A 15,561-nucleotide genomic window follows, 5' to 3' on the forward strand; every position below is an offset into this window, starting at 1 on the left:
ATGTGGTGGTGCCTCCCTACAAGCTGTACTGCGAGCTCGCTGCTGAGTCCCTGTCTCCCCAACCACAGGGCACCACCAAGATCAACACGTTCAACTGGTCCAAGGTTCGCAAGCTGAGCTTCAAGAGGAAGAGGTTCCTCATCAAGCTCCATCCAGAGGTGCATGTGAGTACTGCTCTGAACAAGTCCCAGTTCTAGAACACCGAGCCAGTTGGCCCCATTCTAGAACACCGAGCCAGTTGGTCCCATTCTAGAACACCGAGCCAGTTGGCCCCATTCTAGAACAACAAGGCCCGTTGGACCCATTCTAGAACACCAAGCCAGTTGGTCCCATTCTAGAACAACGAGCCAGTTGGCCCCATTCTAGAACAACGAGGCCCGTTGGTCCCAGTTCTAGAACACCGAGGCAGCCCTTGTGTGTTCCTTGTGGCACATGAGCTGAGGGCCAGGTTTCAAGGTAGGTCTGCAGGGTGGTGGGCTCTGACTCCTCAGACACTGCCCACCACACAGGGCTGGCTGGGCCTGGATGGCACTGTCTCACAAGCCCTCCCCACAGGCTACTCAAAGCCAGCGCAACTCCAGCTCAGAGTCCTAGGCACAGCCTGCCCTGGCTGGATGGCCTAGAGGGTCCCCAGGGACTGTGTGCATGATTCAGAACTGACCTCTGATGGAAAAAGCCTTGGTTATTGGTCATTGAAGAAATGTTGCATGACTGGACCAAAATGAGTGAAAGTGGACATAGTAGGTGTCTGCAACCTGAGGGTTCTGCCGACTGTTGGGAATGTCTGGATGCTTTCCCACGGAGCACGGCACTCTCACTTCCATGTCAGGGCACCTACACCCACGCGCTCTGCTCACAGGGCTGATGGGGACCCTGGGAGCGGGACATGATGGTTCCTGCCACCTGTGGGAGATAATTAAATCGGCGTGGACCCAGTGCTTGCAAACATTTCAGGAGGCAGCCAACAGGTGCCACAGGCTCCCTGGCAGCCTGTCAGCAATGCCAGTGTTCTGTGTGGGTATCAGCTTGAGTCTCAGCTGCACATTGTTGATCCAGCGTCCTTGCAGTGTTGGTTTAGATGCTCTGTGACTCTTGGGGGACTTTAAACTTCGGTCAGTCAGAAGAGAAGTGAGGCTTATCTGGCTTTTAACACATTAGCAGACACCTGCCAGTCATTCCAGGTACCTGGAACAGATGTTTAGCCTGGCTGCTATGACCCCATGGGACCCCCACATCACTTGGAGTAGCTGGGTTCAAATCCAGGCTCTGCTTCCTGCTAATGCAGCTGGTGGTTCCAGAGGTGGAGTGTTTGCCTCCTGGGGAAACCAGGGTGGAGCTCCTGGCCCAGCCTGGCCGCTGTGGGCACTTGGGGAGTGAGCAACGCGTGGAATACCTCTCCTGTAGCTCTCCAGATCTGTATGCATCACTCTCATATAAGTAAATACATCTTAAATGAAAGGGTTTTGGTTGCAGGGCTTGTATTGCACACAAGGTCCCTGTGCTGTCTGGAAGTGGATTTCGTGGTCACACAAATGCAAATGCAAGGCTTTTCTCTGAATGGAAGCCATGCAGAGAGGTGATGGGAGGGAGGGGATTTCCAGGCTGGGTTAAAGAAATGTGTGGCCACATGGTCAGAACTGTCTGCATGCTCAGAATTCCATCTGTTGGGACTGACCATGAGAGAGTGCAGTGGACACCCAAAACAGACTAGACCTCAGACAGGCACAAGGGCCAGGATGGCCACAGGTTGGCCTGCTAGGGCAGGGAGGGCTGCCAAGGCCACCCCTGTGAGGCAGAGTGTGCCTGTGGGTGCCTATATGTAGTCAGCTGTGAGAATACCATTTCTTTCTTTTTTTTTAAGATTTATTTTTATTATTTTTTCATTGGAAAGGCGGATATACAGAGAGGAGAGACAGAGAGGAAGCTCTTCCGTCTGATGATTCACTCCCCAAGTGAGCGCAACGGCCGATACTATGCCAATCCGAAGCCAGGAGCCTCTTCTGGGTCTCCCACGTGGGTGCAGGTTCCCAAAGCTTTGGGCCATCCTCGACTGCTTTCCCGGGCCACGGGCAGGGAGCTGGAAGGGAAGCGGAGCTGCCGGGATTAGAACCGGCACCCATGTGGGATCCCAGGCATGCAAGGCGAGGACCTTAACCACTGCGCCACTGCGCCGGGCCCGAGAACACCATTTCTTCCACTGTCATTGTGGAATTGTCTCATATGCTCTGCTCCTACACTAACACTGAGCAGGTCCTTGTCCATGTACCTTGTTTTCAGGGGCCCTACCAGGACACACTGGAGTTCATTCTGGGGAGCAGAGACGAGAGCAAGAGCTTCTGGAAGCTGTGCGTGGAGCACCACACCTTTTTCAGGCTCGCCGACCAGCCAAAGCCCAAGACCAAAGCTGTCCTCTTCAGCCGCGGCTCCTCCTTCAGATACAGGTGGGGTGGCCTGGTAGGCCCCGGGGGCGCCCACATAGCGACTGCAGAAAACGCAGCCCAGCCATGCGCTCAGTTGTTTATTACAGTACGGGGCCACCTTGCTTCTTGTCTATAGCCATTACACAGTAACGCAGTGGGGGCAGGGCTGGCAGCACTAGTGATGCTCACGCCTCAACTGGAGGGTGTCGTTCCGGGCCCGCTAACGTGGCGCACCTGGAGAGGCGGCAGATGATGGTGCCAGTAGTTGAGCCCCTGCCACCTGCCTGGAAGACCTGATGAGGCTCCCGGCTCCAGCCTGTTGCCAGCCTTGGGGTGTGGCGCAGTGGGTGGAGCCTCTAACTGCCTTTCAAATAAGTAAATAAATATTGAATGATAAAGGCTGTGTATTGCCAGTGATGCTTTCTCACAAATGTGGATCTTTATGTGCAGTGGTAGAACTCAGAAGCAACTGGTGGATTACATCAAAGACGGGGGCGTGAGGAGAACACCATACGACAGGTGAGTTGCTGAGCCTTCCTGGGGTTAGAGGGCTCAGATACACTCATGGGGGCTGGGGGGCAGATACACTCATGGGGGCTGGGGGAGGGGTCAGATACACTCATGGGGGCTGGGGGTCAGATACACTCATGGGGGCTGGGGGTCAGATACACTCATGGGGCTGGGGGAGGGGCAGATACACTCATGGGGGCTGGGGAGGGGGCAGATACACTCATGGGGGCTGGGGAGGGGCAGATACACTCATGGGGGCTGGGGGCAGATACACTCATGGGGGCTGGGGGGCAGATACACTCATGGGGGCTGGGGGAGGGGGCAGATACACTCATGGGGGCTGGGGGAGGGGCAGATACACTCATGGGGGCTGGGGGAGGGAGCAGATACACTCATGGGGGCTGGGGGAGGGGGCAGATACACTCATGGGGGCTGGGGGAGGGGTCAGATACACTCATGGGGGCTGGGGGCAGATACACTCATGGGGGCTGGGGGAGGGGGCAGATACACTCATGGGGGCTGGGGGAGGGGTCAGATACACTCATGGGGGCTGGGGGAGGGGGCAGATACACTCATGGGGGCTGGGGGCAGATACACTCATGGGGGCTGGGGGCAGATACACTCATGGGGGCTGGGGGAGGGGTCAGATACACTCATGGGGCTGGGGGAGGGGTCAGATACACTCATGGGGGCTGGGGGAGGGGCAGATACACTCATGGGGGCTGGGGGAGGGGCAGATACACTCATGGGGGCTGGGGGAGGGGGCAGATACACTCATGGGGGCTGGGGGAGGGGCAGATACACTCATGGGGGCTGGGGGAGGGGTCAGATACACTCATGGGGCTGGGGTCAGATACACTCATGGGGGCTGGGGGAGGGGGCAGATACACTCATGGGGGCTGGGGGAGGGGCAGATACACTCATGGGGGCTGGGGGTCAGATACACTCATGGGGGCTGGGGGAGGGGGCAGATACACTCATGGGGGCTGGGGGAGGGGCAGATACACTCATGGGGGCTGGGGGAGGGGTCAGATACACTCATGGGGGCTGGGGGAGGGGTCAGATACACTCATGGGGGCTGGGGGAGGGGCAGATACACTCATGGGGGCTGGGGGAGGGGGCAGATACACTCATGGGGGCTGGGGGAGGGGGCAGATACACTCATGGGGGCTGGGGGTCAGATACACTCATGGGCTGGGGGCAGATACACTCATGGGCTGGGGGGCAGATACACTCATGGGGGCTGGGGAGGGGCAGATACACTCATGGGGCTGGGGAGGGGCAGATGCACTCATGGGGCTGGGGGCAGATACACTCATGGGGGCTGGGGAGGGCAGATACACTCATGGGGCTGGGGGTCAGATACACTCATGGGGGCTGGGGGAGGGGTCAGATACACTCATGGGGGCTGGGGGAGGGGGCAGATACACTCATGGGGGCTGGGGGTCAGATACACTCATGGGGCTGGGGGGCAGATACACTCATGGGGCTGGGGGGCAGATACACTCATGGGGGCTGGGGGAGGGGGCAGATACACTCATGGGAGCTGGGGGAGGGGGCAGATACACTCATGGGGGCTGGGGGTCAGATACACTCATGGGGTTGGGGTCAGATCACATGTGTGTTGGGGTCAGGAGCACACATACATTTGGGAGTCAGTAACACACATACATTTGGGGGTCAGGTACAGACATGAGTGCTCTGACATTTGGGTTTAGAGAACATGTATTTGCAGGTTTTCTTATGTCTGTTCTCTGTGGGTACTTTTTTTATCTTACAAATGTCTGAGTAGCAATACCTTGTGCTCAGCCCTGCTGCTCTGCCTAGGTGTTACTCATCTAGTAGATTGAAATCACGCGCAGTTAACTAATACTTAAATCTACGTGGCGTGTATAGAGTGTCACGGCCGCCTAGCGTGGCTCACAAGATGCTCAGTGTCAAGGCCGCCTAGCGTTGCTCACAGTGATGGCTTGTTGTTGTGGGTAAACTTTGAACTGAAATTGGTGTTGTGTGTCTGTGTGGGCAGTGTTGTGTGTCCGTGGGTGTGTAAGCGGCCGTCTGGGTTGTGTTGCCCTGCTGTGTGGCAGATGTACAGGGTCCCAGCTGGCGCACAGCAGGGATCAGGGCAGTGTGCCCACTCACCGCTTGCTGTTTTACAGGAAACACAGTGCACCGCATGTGTGTGTACGTGCTCTGACTGCAGACCTGCCGAGACAGGTGAGTACCCGGGAAGGGCGTCCGCAGGCAGTGTTGTACAGGACTTATACTGCTTGATGTAGCTGTCCCAGTTCTAGGGTCAGTCCGGATGGAGCCCAGGAAAGACCACTTGGGCATAGGTGATTACAGCACAGCAAATCTCTGCTGGGTGAACTTTTTTTTTTTTTTAAGATTTATTTATCTTCACTGCAAAGCAAGATACACAGAGAGCAGAGACAGAGAGGAAGATCTTCTGTCCAATGATTCACTCCCCAAGTGACCACAACGGCCGGTGCTGCGCCGATCCAAAGCCAGGAGCCAGGAACCTCCTCAAGGTCTCCCACGTGGGCACAGGGTCCCAATGCCTTGGCTGTCCTCGACCGCTCTTCCAGGCCACAAGTAGGGAGCTGGATGGGAAGTGGAGCCACTGGGTTCAGAACTGGTGACCACATGGGATCGCGAAGTGTTCAAGACGAGGACCCTATGGGCCTGGCGGCATGGCCTAGCAGCTAAAGTCCTCGCCTTGAACGCGCCGGAATCCCATATGGGCGCCGGTTCTAATCCCGGCAGCTCCACTTCCCATCCAGCTCCCTGTTTGTGGCCTGGGAAAGCAGTCGAGGAGGGACCAATACTTTGGGATCCTGCACCCGTGTGGGAGACCTGGAGGAGGTTCCTGGCTCCTGGTTTCAGATCGGCATAGCACCGGCCGTTGGACTCACTTGGGGAGTGAATCATCGGATGGAAGATCTTCCCCTCTATCTCTCCTCCTCTCTGTATACCTGACCTTGTAATAAAAATAAATAAATCTTAAAAAAGAAAAAAAAGAAAAAAACGAGGACCCTAGCTGCTAGGCCACCACGCCAGGTCCTGCTGTGTGATCTTGAGAGCTGCACCTGCGCTAATCCAGAGCTAACCCTAACCCTGTACTAATCCAGAGTTAACCCAGTACCCTGCACTAACCCTGAGCTAACCCTGAGCTAACCCTGAACTAACCCTGTTCTCACCCTGAGCTAACCCTGCACTAACACTGTACTAACCCTGAGCTAACCCTGTACCTTGCACTAACTATGAACTAACCCTTTACTAACCCTGAGCTAACCCTGTACCCTGAACTAATCCTGAGCTAACCCTGAACTAACCCTGCTCTCACCCTGAGCTAAACCTGCACTGAACACTGTGCTAACCCTGAGCTAACCCTGTACCCTGCACTAACTATGAACTAACCGTTTACTAACCCTGAGCTAACCCTGTGCTAACCCTGTACCCTGAACTAATCCTGAGCTAACCCTGAACTAACCCAGCTCTCACCCTGAGCTAACCCTGCACTAACACTGTGCTAACCCTGAGCTAACCCTGTACCCTGCACTAACTATGAACTAACCCTTTACTAATCCTGCGCTAACCCTGAGCTAACCCTGTACCCTGAACTAACCCTGAACTAACCCTGCTCTCACCCTGAGCTAACCCTGAGCTAAACCTGCACTAACACTGTGTTAACCCTGTGCTAACCCTGAGCTAACCTTGTATCCTGAACTAACCCTGAGCTAACCCTGAACTAACCCTGCACTAACACTGTGCTAACCCTGAGCTAACCCTGAACAAACCCTGCACTAACTATGAACTAACCCTTTGCTAACCCTGTGCTAACCATGAGCTAACCCTTTGCTAACCCTTTGTTAGCCCTGAACTAACTCTGTGCTAACCCTGCACTAACCCTGAGCTAACCCTGAACTAACCCTGTGATAACTCTTAGTTAACCATGAGCTAACCCTGTGCTAACCCTGAGCTAACATTGAGCTAACCCTGTACTAACCCTGAGCTAATCCTGTGCTAACCCTGAGCTAACCCTGCACTAACCCTGTGCTAACCCTGAGCTAACCCTATGCTAGCCCTGTGCTAACCCTGCACTAACTCTTAGCTAACCCTGTACTAACACTGTGTTAACACTGAGCTAACCCGGTGATAACCCTGAGCTAACCCTGAGCTAACCCTGTGCTAACCCTGCACTAACCCTGAGCTAACCCTAAACTAACCCTGTGATAACTCTTAGCTAACCCTGAGCTAACCCTGTGCTAACCCTGCACTAACTCTTAGCTAACCCTGTACTAACCCTGTGTTAACACTGAGCTAACCCTGAGCTAACCCTGCACTAACCCTGAGCTAACCCTGAGCTAACCCTGTGCTAACCCTGCACTAACCCTGAGCTAACCCTGAACTAACCCTGCACTAACTCTTAGCTAACCCTGTATTAACCCTGAGCTAACCCTGAGCTAACACTGAGCTAACCCTGTACTAACCCTGAGCTAATCCTGTGCTAACCCTGTGCTAACTCTGTGCTAACCCTGTACTAACCCTGCACTAACCCTGAGCTAACACTGATCTAACCCTGCACTAACTCTTAGCTAACCCTGTACTAACCCTGAGCTAACCCTGTGTTAACACTGAGCTAACCCTGAGCTAACCCTGTACTAATCCTGTGCTAACCCTGTGCTAACTCTGTGCTAACCCTGTACTAACCCTGCACTAACCCTGAGCTAACACTGATCTAACCCTGCACTAACTCTTAGCTAACCCTGTACTAACCCTGAGCTAACCCTGTGTTAACACTGAGCTAACCCTGAGCTAACCCTGTACTAATCCTGTGCTAACCCTGAGCTAACCCTGCACTAACCCTGTGCTAACCCTGAGCTAACCCTGAGCTAACCCTGTGCTAACCCTGTACTAACCCTGTGCTAACCCTGAGCTAACCCTGTGCTAACCCTGAGCTAACCCTGTGCTAACCCTGAGCTAACCCTGAGCTAACCCTGTGCTAACCCTGAGCTAACCCTGTACTAACCCTGAGCTAACCCTGTGCTAACCCTGTACTAACCCTGTGCTAACCCTGAGCTAACCCTGTGCTAACCCTGTGCTAACCCTGCACTAACCCTGTGCTAACCCTGTACTAACCCTGTGCTAACCCTGCGCTAACCCTGTGCTAACCCTGAGCTAACCCTATGCTAACCCTGAGCTAACCCTGTGCTAACCCTGAGCTAACCCTGAGCTAACAGTGTCCTAACCTTGAGCTAACCCTGCACCCTGGACTGGGCCTGTACTCTGCTTTATGCCAAAGCAGAGCTTGATGTGAGGGCTGTGCATTAGGCAGGGGTTTGCTCTCAGGCCGAGCATGAAGTGTGTTTGGCAGGACTGTAGCACATGCAGTTGTAGGGACCTGGAAGCTGCCAGGAATAATGTCCAAGAAGGAATGCTGCTCCACACCACCATTGCACCTCTGTTCCCTTTGTGCCCACAATGACCAGGGTTGGGCCAAAACCAAGGAGGCAGAGGTTACTCGGGTCTTCCCGTGTGGTGCCTGGGATGAAAGCTCTCAGACCCTCACTCTCCACCTCCAGTCTACATGAAGCTGGAGCCAGGAGCCAGGTGCCCCTCCGTGTGATGCAGTGTCCTCACTGCTGGGTCAGCACCTGCTCATTGGGAGCATAGCTGTTCATGCCCTAACTGCTGCTTCTTGCTGTTCCAGATTCATATTTTAGTTTTTATCTCTCTTATTTTAAAATGCATTTTGTCTACTTGAAAACCAGAGTTAGAGAGGGAGACAGAGACTTTCCATCCACTGGTTGATTCACCAGAAACATGCAATAGCTAGGGCTGGACCAGGTCGATGCCAGGAGCTTCCTCCAGCTTTCCCACATGGATGCAGCAGCCCAAGCACTTGGGCCATTTTCTCCTGCCTTCCCCGGCACATTAGCAGGGCACTGGGTGAGAAATGAGACACCCACGTGGGATGCCAGCATTGCCGGTGATCGAGGCTTAACCCGTTAGGCCATGGTACCGACCCTGTCTATCTCATCAGCATGCCAGCTGTTCTGGTCTGTTGCTGGCAGGGCTGCGGCATCCTCAGACTCATGTGTCCCGCGTTGCTTTGATGACTCTGCCAGTTGTTTCTAAACAGGAGTTTAGGAATTCCCTGTTAGATCACTTGGAATCAGAAGATGTGTTTCTGATCTTGTCTCATGAAATTGATGTGACATTGGAGTGTGAATATTCTGGAAGGTACCATCAGCTCTCAGCATTCTTAGGCTGACTGCTGGAGGGAGCCGGCACGACAGTGGACGCTAGAGGGAGCAGGGGTGTGTGTCAGCATGGATGCTGGAGGGAGCAGGGGCCTGTGAGGATGGACCTTGGAGGGTAGGATTAGCTCAGGATTAGCACAGGGAGGATGGACGCTGGAAGGAGCGGGACATAGATCAGCATGGATGCTGGAGGGAGCACAGCCTCAGAGACTGGTCTGGATTCTGACAGGCACTGGGTGCAGACCAGGCTGCCTGAGGGCCCACCCCTCTCCCTGGTCTCCTCCCCCTCTTTCTGACTGCTGCAGCAGTGACCCTGAGCAGCGAGGTCAGGCTGGCTATTGGGCTGATTCCCACACCAACCCCTGAAGTGTTTGCTCCTCTTGTGGGAGACTGCTAGCTGAGAGGCATGTGGTGCTGGGGGCGCCCATGACTTGGCGTTTTCTTCTCTTCACTGTGTCCCCAGAGCATCTCCTTGACCGAGGCCTTGCAGACTCCAGCAGGCACCTCCTTTAGCCGGCTCCCAGCCTCCCCCAGCCCACCTCCTGGCCGGCCTGAGCTCCTGGATGCCCAGGCTCCTCACAGCAATGGAGCAGCGGAACACAGCCCGGATGTACCACAGCCTGGTCCAGGTGTTGGGTTTTGTCGCGTTGTTAACAGCTGTGCCACAGGGCAGAGGCTTGACGCAGGGTGGGCTGGCGGGGTGTCAGGAGTCACGGGTTTGTACCTCTCAGCTGGGGGACCCCGGCGGGGCCGGTCGTGCAGCACGCTGCAGGTGTCTGAGGAGTTCATAGACGACGACCCGGCAGACATCTCATTCTTCGCGGGAGGCATGGAGGCATTTTCTGTCCCCTGTGGCCCCCTGACTGCTGCATCCCCTCCTCCATGTGGTCCCGAGGCCCTCCAGCTCCCGGAGTCAGCCCAGTCCAGTCCAGACAGGTGCTCTACCGAGGCAGTGGACATGAATGTAGATGACCGCTTCAACTCGGAGGATGAGAGTGACTTTGGGGTCACCTCAGAGCTACTGGAGGTGAAGGCCCAGGCCAGCCTGCTGCAGAGGCTGCTGGGCCCCTCTGGGTCAAGCTCACTGAGGGACAGCCAGTCCGAGGCCAGCTCCCTGAGTCACGTGCCGCTGCGCGGGGGGCTATCCCTGCACACAGCCAGTTCCACCACTCAGTCCGAGGCCAGCTCCATGGTCAACTTCCCAGCCTGCTCAGTGCGCTCCGAGTCCAGCTCGGCCTTGCATTTGTCTGACATCATCGACCAGTTAGAGCAGCTCAGCTGTGCCCCGACCACAGCCGAGGGCTCCAGTGGCACGGACACCGACTCCTGGGACTCAGGGGCCGAGGACCCCCTGGATGTGAGCCTGTTCTTCAGCAACCCTTTCACATGCACAGGGGGCACTCCAGTCTCTCCTGATTTTCAGAGCAAGTCGAGGAACTTGACTGTAGCAGAGCAGACAGACAGACAGTCATCCTGACCCCGTGCTTCCCCAGGTGTCAGGGCTGGGCCTGGAGCATGGCCTGAGCATGCACAGTAGATGCTCCATTTCCCTCTGACCCCTGGTTCCTTGGACTTTCCTGAGCATCTGACCAGGGATGAGCATGGCTCGTCTGTGGCTGCTGTGGGTTGTTTATTTTTGTTTCGTGTTGAATGTGCTTTGGTCCACATGGACACTGGTGCTGTTCGTTTTCAATGTCATGGTTGATCTCTGGTGGACGTGTGCTATGCCTGCCATTGCTGTCAGGTGGCTGTGTTGCCCGATCTGCTGGCCACTATGTGCCGTGTCTGCTGGAGGCCCAGAGATGGCCGTGGGGTAGCAGGCGTGGAGTGGCGCTGAACTGGGCAGACACTGGTCCTGGAGGTGTTGTGCAGGACACAGCTGTCAGTTCACAGAATCCCCTGGTGTGCAAGAGCTAGGAATAGTGCATCCACCTGTGGTCACCATGAGATGGCTCAGTCTCAGGTGGTGGGAGGTCACGTGGGCAGACGGGCAGGTGTGACCCCACCGGCTGTGTCAGTGCACTGTGGTGCTTATGGCACAGGGGCCAGTAGGGGAGCACTGCCCTGCAGCCTAGCACCTGCGGCTGGGATCTGATGTGCCCAGCTGGAGTGATGGCGCCTGCAGAGGCATGCATCTGCACTCACGGGAAGCCGTCCTGATCTCTGCTGCAGGTTGGTTGGGGCCTGCACAGGCCATGTGCCCCAGTGACCATGAGCTGGCAGGGCTGTAGTCCTCCCACATGACGGCTGGGCTCCACAGGATGCTGGAATTAACCATACTGCATGCCTGTCCACTCACCCTCCCCGGCCATCTGGTGGCTTGTCTTGCAGTGGCTCAGTCACACCTGCTCCCCCATAACCCTGAGCCCCATGGCCCCCAGCAGCTGCCGTACGTCTGTGGTGGAGGAGCTTGATGGTAACTCCAGCGTGAGTTTGTGTCAGGCTGGGGTTAACAACCAGTGCTTTTGAAGACTTCTCCATGAAAGGGGCTTATGCCTCTGTGTGGCCAGCATGTTTTGTGGGAATCATGGGCCCCAGTAACCTGTGGGGAAGGCTCTGTTTTGGGTTTCTGTCATGGAAGTGACATGTTAGCTGGTTGCTCAGAGAGTTCGCCACCCACACCGTTTGCCCTCTCCATTGTCTCTGGGGTTTGGGTTCTGCTGGCCCACTGACCTGCTCTTGAGAGCCCTGAGGTCTGGGAGACACGGAACCCACAGATGTGGTCAGCAGGCTCAACGCTACAGTGCCATCACATGCCAGAAATCTGCTCAGACAGAGCCTCCGTGCTGCCTGCTCCCCTCCGTGCCTGGGACCTGTGGCCAGAGCTAGGGCGCAGCTGCCCAGGTTCTAGGGCCCTCGCCTGGGTGCCCCCCGACCCAAGCCCATGTTTCAACTCTTACATGGGGCAGAGCCACCCACACAGACCCTGACATCCCCCATCTCCACTCGGCACTGGTGAGGGTATGAAGGGTTAAGATTGTGGCCCATCCTGGAGACATTTGGAGCACAGTATAATTATTCCTGTTGCAGTTGTTTGAGAAACAGAGAATCCGCTGGTTCGCTGCCCAGATGTTCACAACACCTGGAGTGGGTAAACAGAGCCAGGAGCCAGGAGCTTAGCCCAAGGCTGCCATGTGAGTGGCTCGGACCCTGCCACCTCCAGCAGGCGTTGGCCTAAGTGCTCGCTGCGGCAGCCGTGAACTTTGCGGCTGCTCCCCACAGCATTTGCTAGAGCTTATTCTTAACCAGATAACGACTCATGCTATGCCCTGTCCCTACGCGAGAGCTTCTGTGAGCCAGTGTGAGAGGATGGACAGCCCAGGGGCAGCACTCCTGGCCATGAGCCCATCTGCTCTCAGCACCTGGTCTGAGCCAAGGCCGCTGACCTGAAGGCCAGGTGCCTGCATGGCAGGGCTTCCTGGCACACCCAGATGCCACAGAGCTGCAGACTGGTCTGGGTCCCTGCTCTGTGTAGTCCGCCTCCCAAGGGTGTGTGGGCTAACATGTCACCTGAGAGTGTGGGTTGGCTTTTGGATCCAGTAACATACCTGGAGTTGGAACCTTCAAGTTCACAACTCCTGGGCTCTGCCTGCAGCCACCGTAACACACATGGCACAGGCACGCATGCACATGGGTGATGTGGTCCTGCAGCAGGCTGCACCTGTTGGACCCGTGACGTCCACCACGAGTGACCACCCTGCTCGGGGTAGCCTGTCTTATTGTAGTGGACACCCAGGCCATTCTCATGTCTTCCCAAACCCCTGGCCTTTATCGCAGTGTTTCTGAATGTGTTAACAAAATCAACTGCACTAACCTTGTGTGCTAGAACAAACCGTAGTGTGCTGTGTCAGGTTATGCTAGGCATGTCTGATCCAGCTAGCACATGTGGTTTACTTACCACTAATCATCAAGCAGTGGGCACCAAAAAGCCTTAAAACTGTCATAGCACAGCTAGAGCGGGTGCTCCAGGACCAGCCTTGTGCACAGTGGTTTTTGGCAGCACCTGCCATGCCCACTGGGTGTGGGGTCAAGTCCCAGCTGCTCCACTTCCCCTCCAGCCCCCTGCTAATGCACCTGGGAAAGCAGCAGAGGATGGCCTGAGTACTTGGGTCCCTGCACCCATGTGGGAAACCTGGCCTTGTCCTGGCCCAACCCCAGCTGTTGTGGCCATTCAGGGATTGAACCAGTGAGTGAGAGCTTTCCCCTCTCTCCCCACTTTTCTTACTAACTTTGCCTCTCAAATAAACAGTTTTCTTAAAAAAAAAAAAAAAGTGCAAACTCCCATGTTGTCCCGTAGCCACCAGGAGCAGTGGTGCTGCCACACACCTACTGTTGGTCACAACATGTCACATCACATGTGCCCCAGCTGTTGCATGCCCTTTGGTGCCAGTTTTACCATGCATTGTGAGGGTTCTGTGCCCTTCCAGGATGTGGCTCTGAGTGTACTCATGTTCCTCTCACACCCATGGACATCTGACTACCACATACGCAGCGCTACTCTCACATGTCTGGGGTACACACGGGCACTGTGGGGTCTCTCCCCCATCATGTGGCCACCTCGCCTACAGGACCCTGTCTGGCACTAGACCACACTGTGCTAGGAAGGCAGGAGAAAGTGGGCTGGGAGTACCCTATACATTTGGATTTACTGATTCTCTAAAGGAGCCTTCTTGTGTAGTTTGTGGTACTATGATTGTTTTCCACTGATATCGCCATTTGTAAATTTGCAATTTTGTACTAATCTAGAATTTTTGTTTATTCAATAAAATAAGGAAATACTTGCCATCAGTTTCACACAAGCTTTTTAGCTTTTCCCTATGCATGCTCCAGCACTTGGGTCTTCTGTTGGAGACCATCTGCCCGCTTCACCCTGCCTTGGGGGACTCTGTTGGGCTCCTCTGTCTTCATGGGCATCTTACTCATCCAGGCTCCTGGCAGCAGAGGCCGTGATACTCGCTGGTTGGTTCAGACATGGGGTCAGTCCTAGCTGTGTTCCAGAGCCTTCTGCCCTCGCAGCCACAGTCTGTGGGGAGCAGGGAGCCAGGGTGCAGATTGTTCCCTGTGTTGCTGCTGGCTTCCTGGTTCTATGCAGGCAAAGGGCAGTACCTGGGCAGTGGGGGCCCTTGCCGCACCTAAGTGTAGGGGTCACTCAGATTCTGGATAGGTCTTTACTGTAGCTTGAAAATGCAGCTGTCAGCTTGACCAAGAAGGTTTCCTGATGCCTGCGTGGGGCTGTCCACCAGTGTGAAAAACACTTCCCACCTTCTTCTCTAGGCACAGGAACCATGTCCTTCTGGGAGAGCAGTGGGTGGCCCCTGGAACTTCAGAGCCCCTGGCACCCTGTGTGTGAGTAGCCAGTGATTCCTGGGGAGTGGCTGATGAGACCGTTGGCAGCAGGCCCATTTGGCATGCAGCACCTGTGACCACCACGCACACGACCAAGGGCGCAGAGATGGGATCTCTCGCCCATCTCCTGGAACCTACGGCTCACACAAGTGTTGGACGTAAGTGGTTCAACCTTTACCTCAAAAAGCTCTGGGAACATTTCTCTCCTCATTGTGTGCTGATTTAAGGAAGAGGAGGAGGCTGTGTGTGTGTGTGTGTGTGTGTGTGTGTGTGTAGAGAGAGAAATTGAGAGAGAGAAAGAAACATGTCAGCTCTTGCTCTCCTCATCCTTATGAGCTGATGTGAGGAGGCGGCAGCCGTGTGTGTGTGTGTGTGTGTGTGTGTGTGTGTGTGTGTGTGCGCGTGCGCGTGTGTGAACTGTCAGCTCTCCTCACACCTGTGTGTTGACGTGAGGAAGAGGAGGTGGCCGTGTGTGTGTGAACTGTCGGCTCTCCTCCTCACACCTGTGTGTTGACGTGAGGAAGAGGAGGTGGCCGTGTGTGTGTGTGTGTGTGTGTGTGTGTGTAGAGAGAGAAATTGAGAGAGAGAAAGAAACATGTCAGTTCTTGCTCTCCTCATTCTTATGAGCTGAGGCTGATGTGAGGAGGCGGCAGCCGTGTGTGTGTGTGTGTGTGTGTGTGTGTGCGCGTGCGCGTGTGTGTGTGTGTGAACTGTCAGCTCTCCTCACACCTGTGTGTTGACGTGAGGAAGAGGAGGTGGCCGTGTGTGTGTGAACTGTCGGCTCTCGTGGTTTGTCTGGGGACCTCCTCCCACAGACTGCTCTTGGTTTCTGGGATCTCGCCCCAGTTAATCACAGGTGTCTCAGAGTCCAGACTCTCAGCTGTCCAGGGGCTCCTACCCAGAGGAGCCAGACGCCGGTCCGAGGCTCATGCCTCAGCTGGTGTGCCTATTCCTAATAAGAACAAGGTCTGGATTATTCACAAGAGCGGGAGCAGCAGTACTCCTCGGGAACACCCCTA

General features: G+C 55.4%; 1 protein-coding gene across 1 annotated transcript in view; it reads left to right on the forward strand.

Annotated features, from left to right (window-relative positions):
- Positions 1-15,561, forward strand: part of FARP2 (FERM, ARH/RhoGEF and pleckstrin domain protein 2) — a 68,837-nt gene that overhangs the window by 36,548 nt on the left and 16,728 nt on the right. Inside the window, exons 9-13 of the mRNA XM_040972395.1 lie at positions 69-164; positions 2,278-2,441; positions 2,871-2,939; positions 5,090-5,147; positions 9,660-9,825. Coding sequence (XP_040828329.1) covers positions 69-164; positions 2,278-2,441; positions 2,871-2,939; positions 5,090-5,147; positions 9,660-9,825 — 553 coding nt within the window. The remainder of the gene's footprint in view (positions 1-68; positions 165-2,277; positions 2,442-2,870; positions 2,940-5,089; positions 5,148-9,659; positions 9,826-15,561) is intronic.

The sequence above is a fragment of the Ochotona curzoniae genome, unplaced genomic scaffold (genome assembly GCF_017591425.1).
Source record: "Ochotona curzoniae isolate NIBS_2020 unplaced genomic scaffold, NIBS_Ocur_1.0 contig_2294, whole genome shotgun sequence".
Taxonomy (NCBI): Eukaryota; Metazoa; Chordata; class Mammalia; order Lagomorpha; family Ochotonidae; genus Ochotona; species Ochotona curzoniae.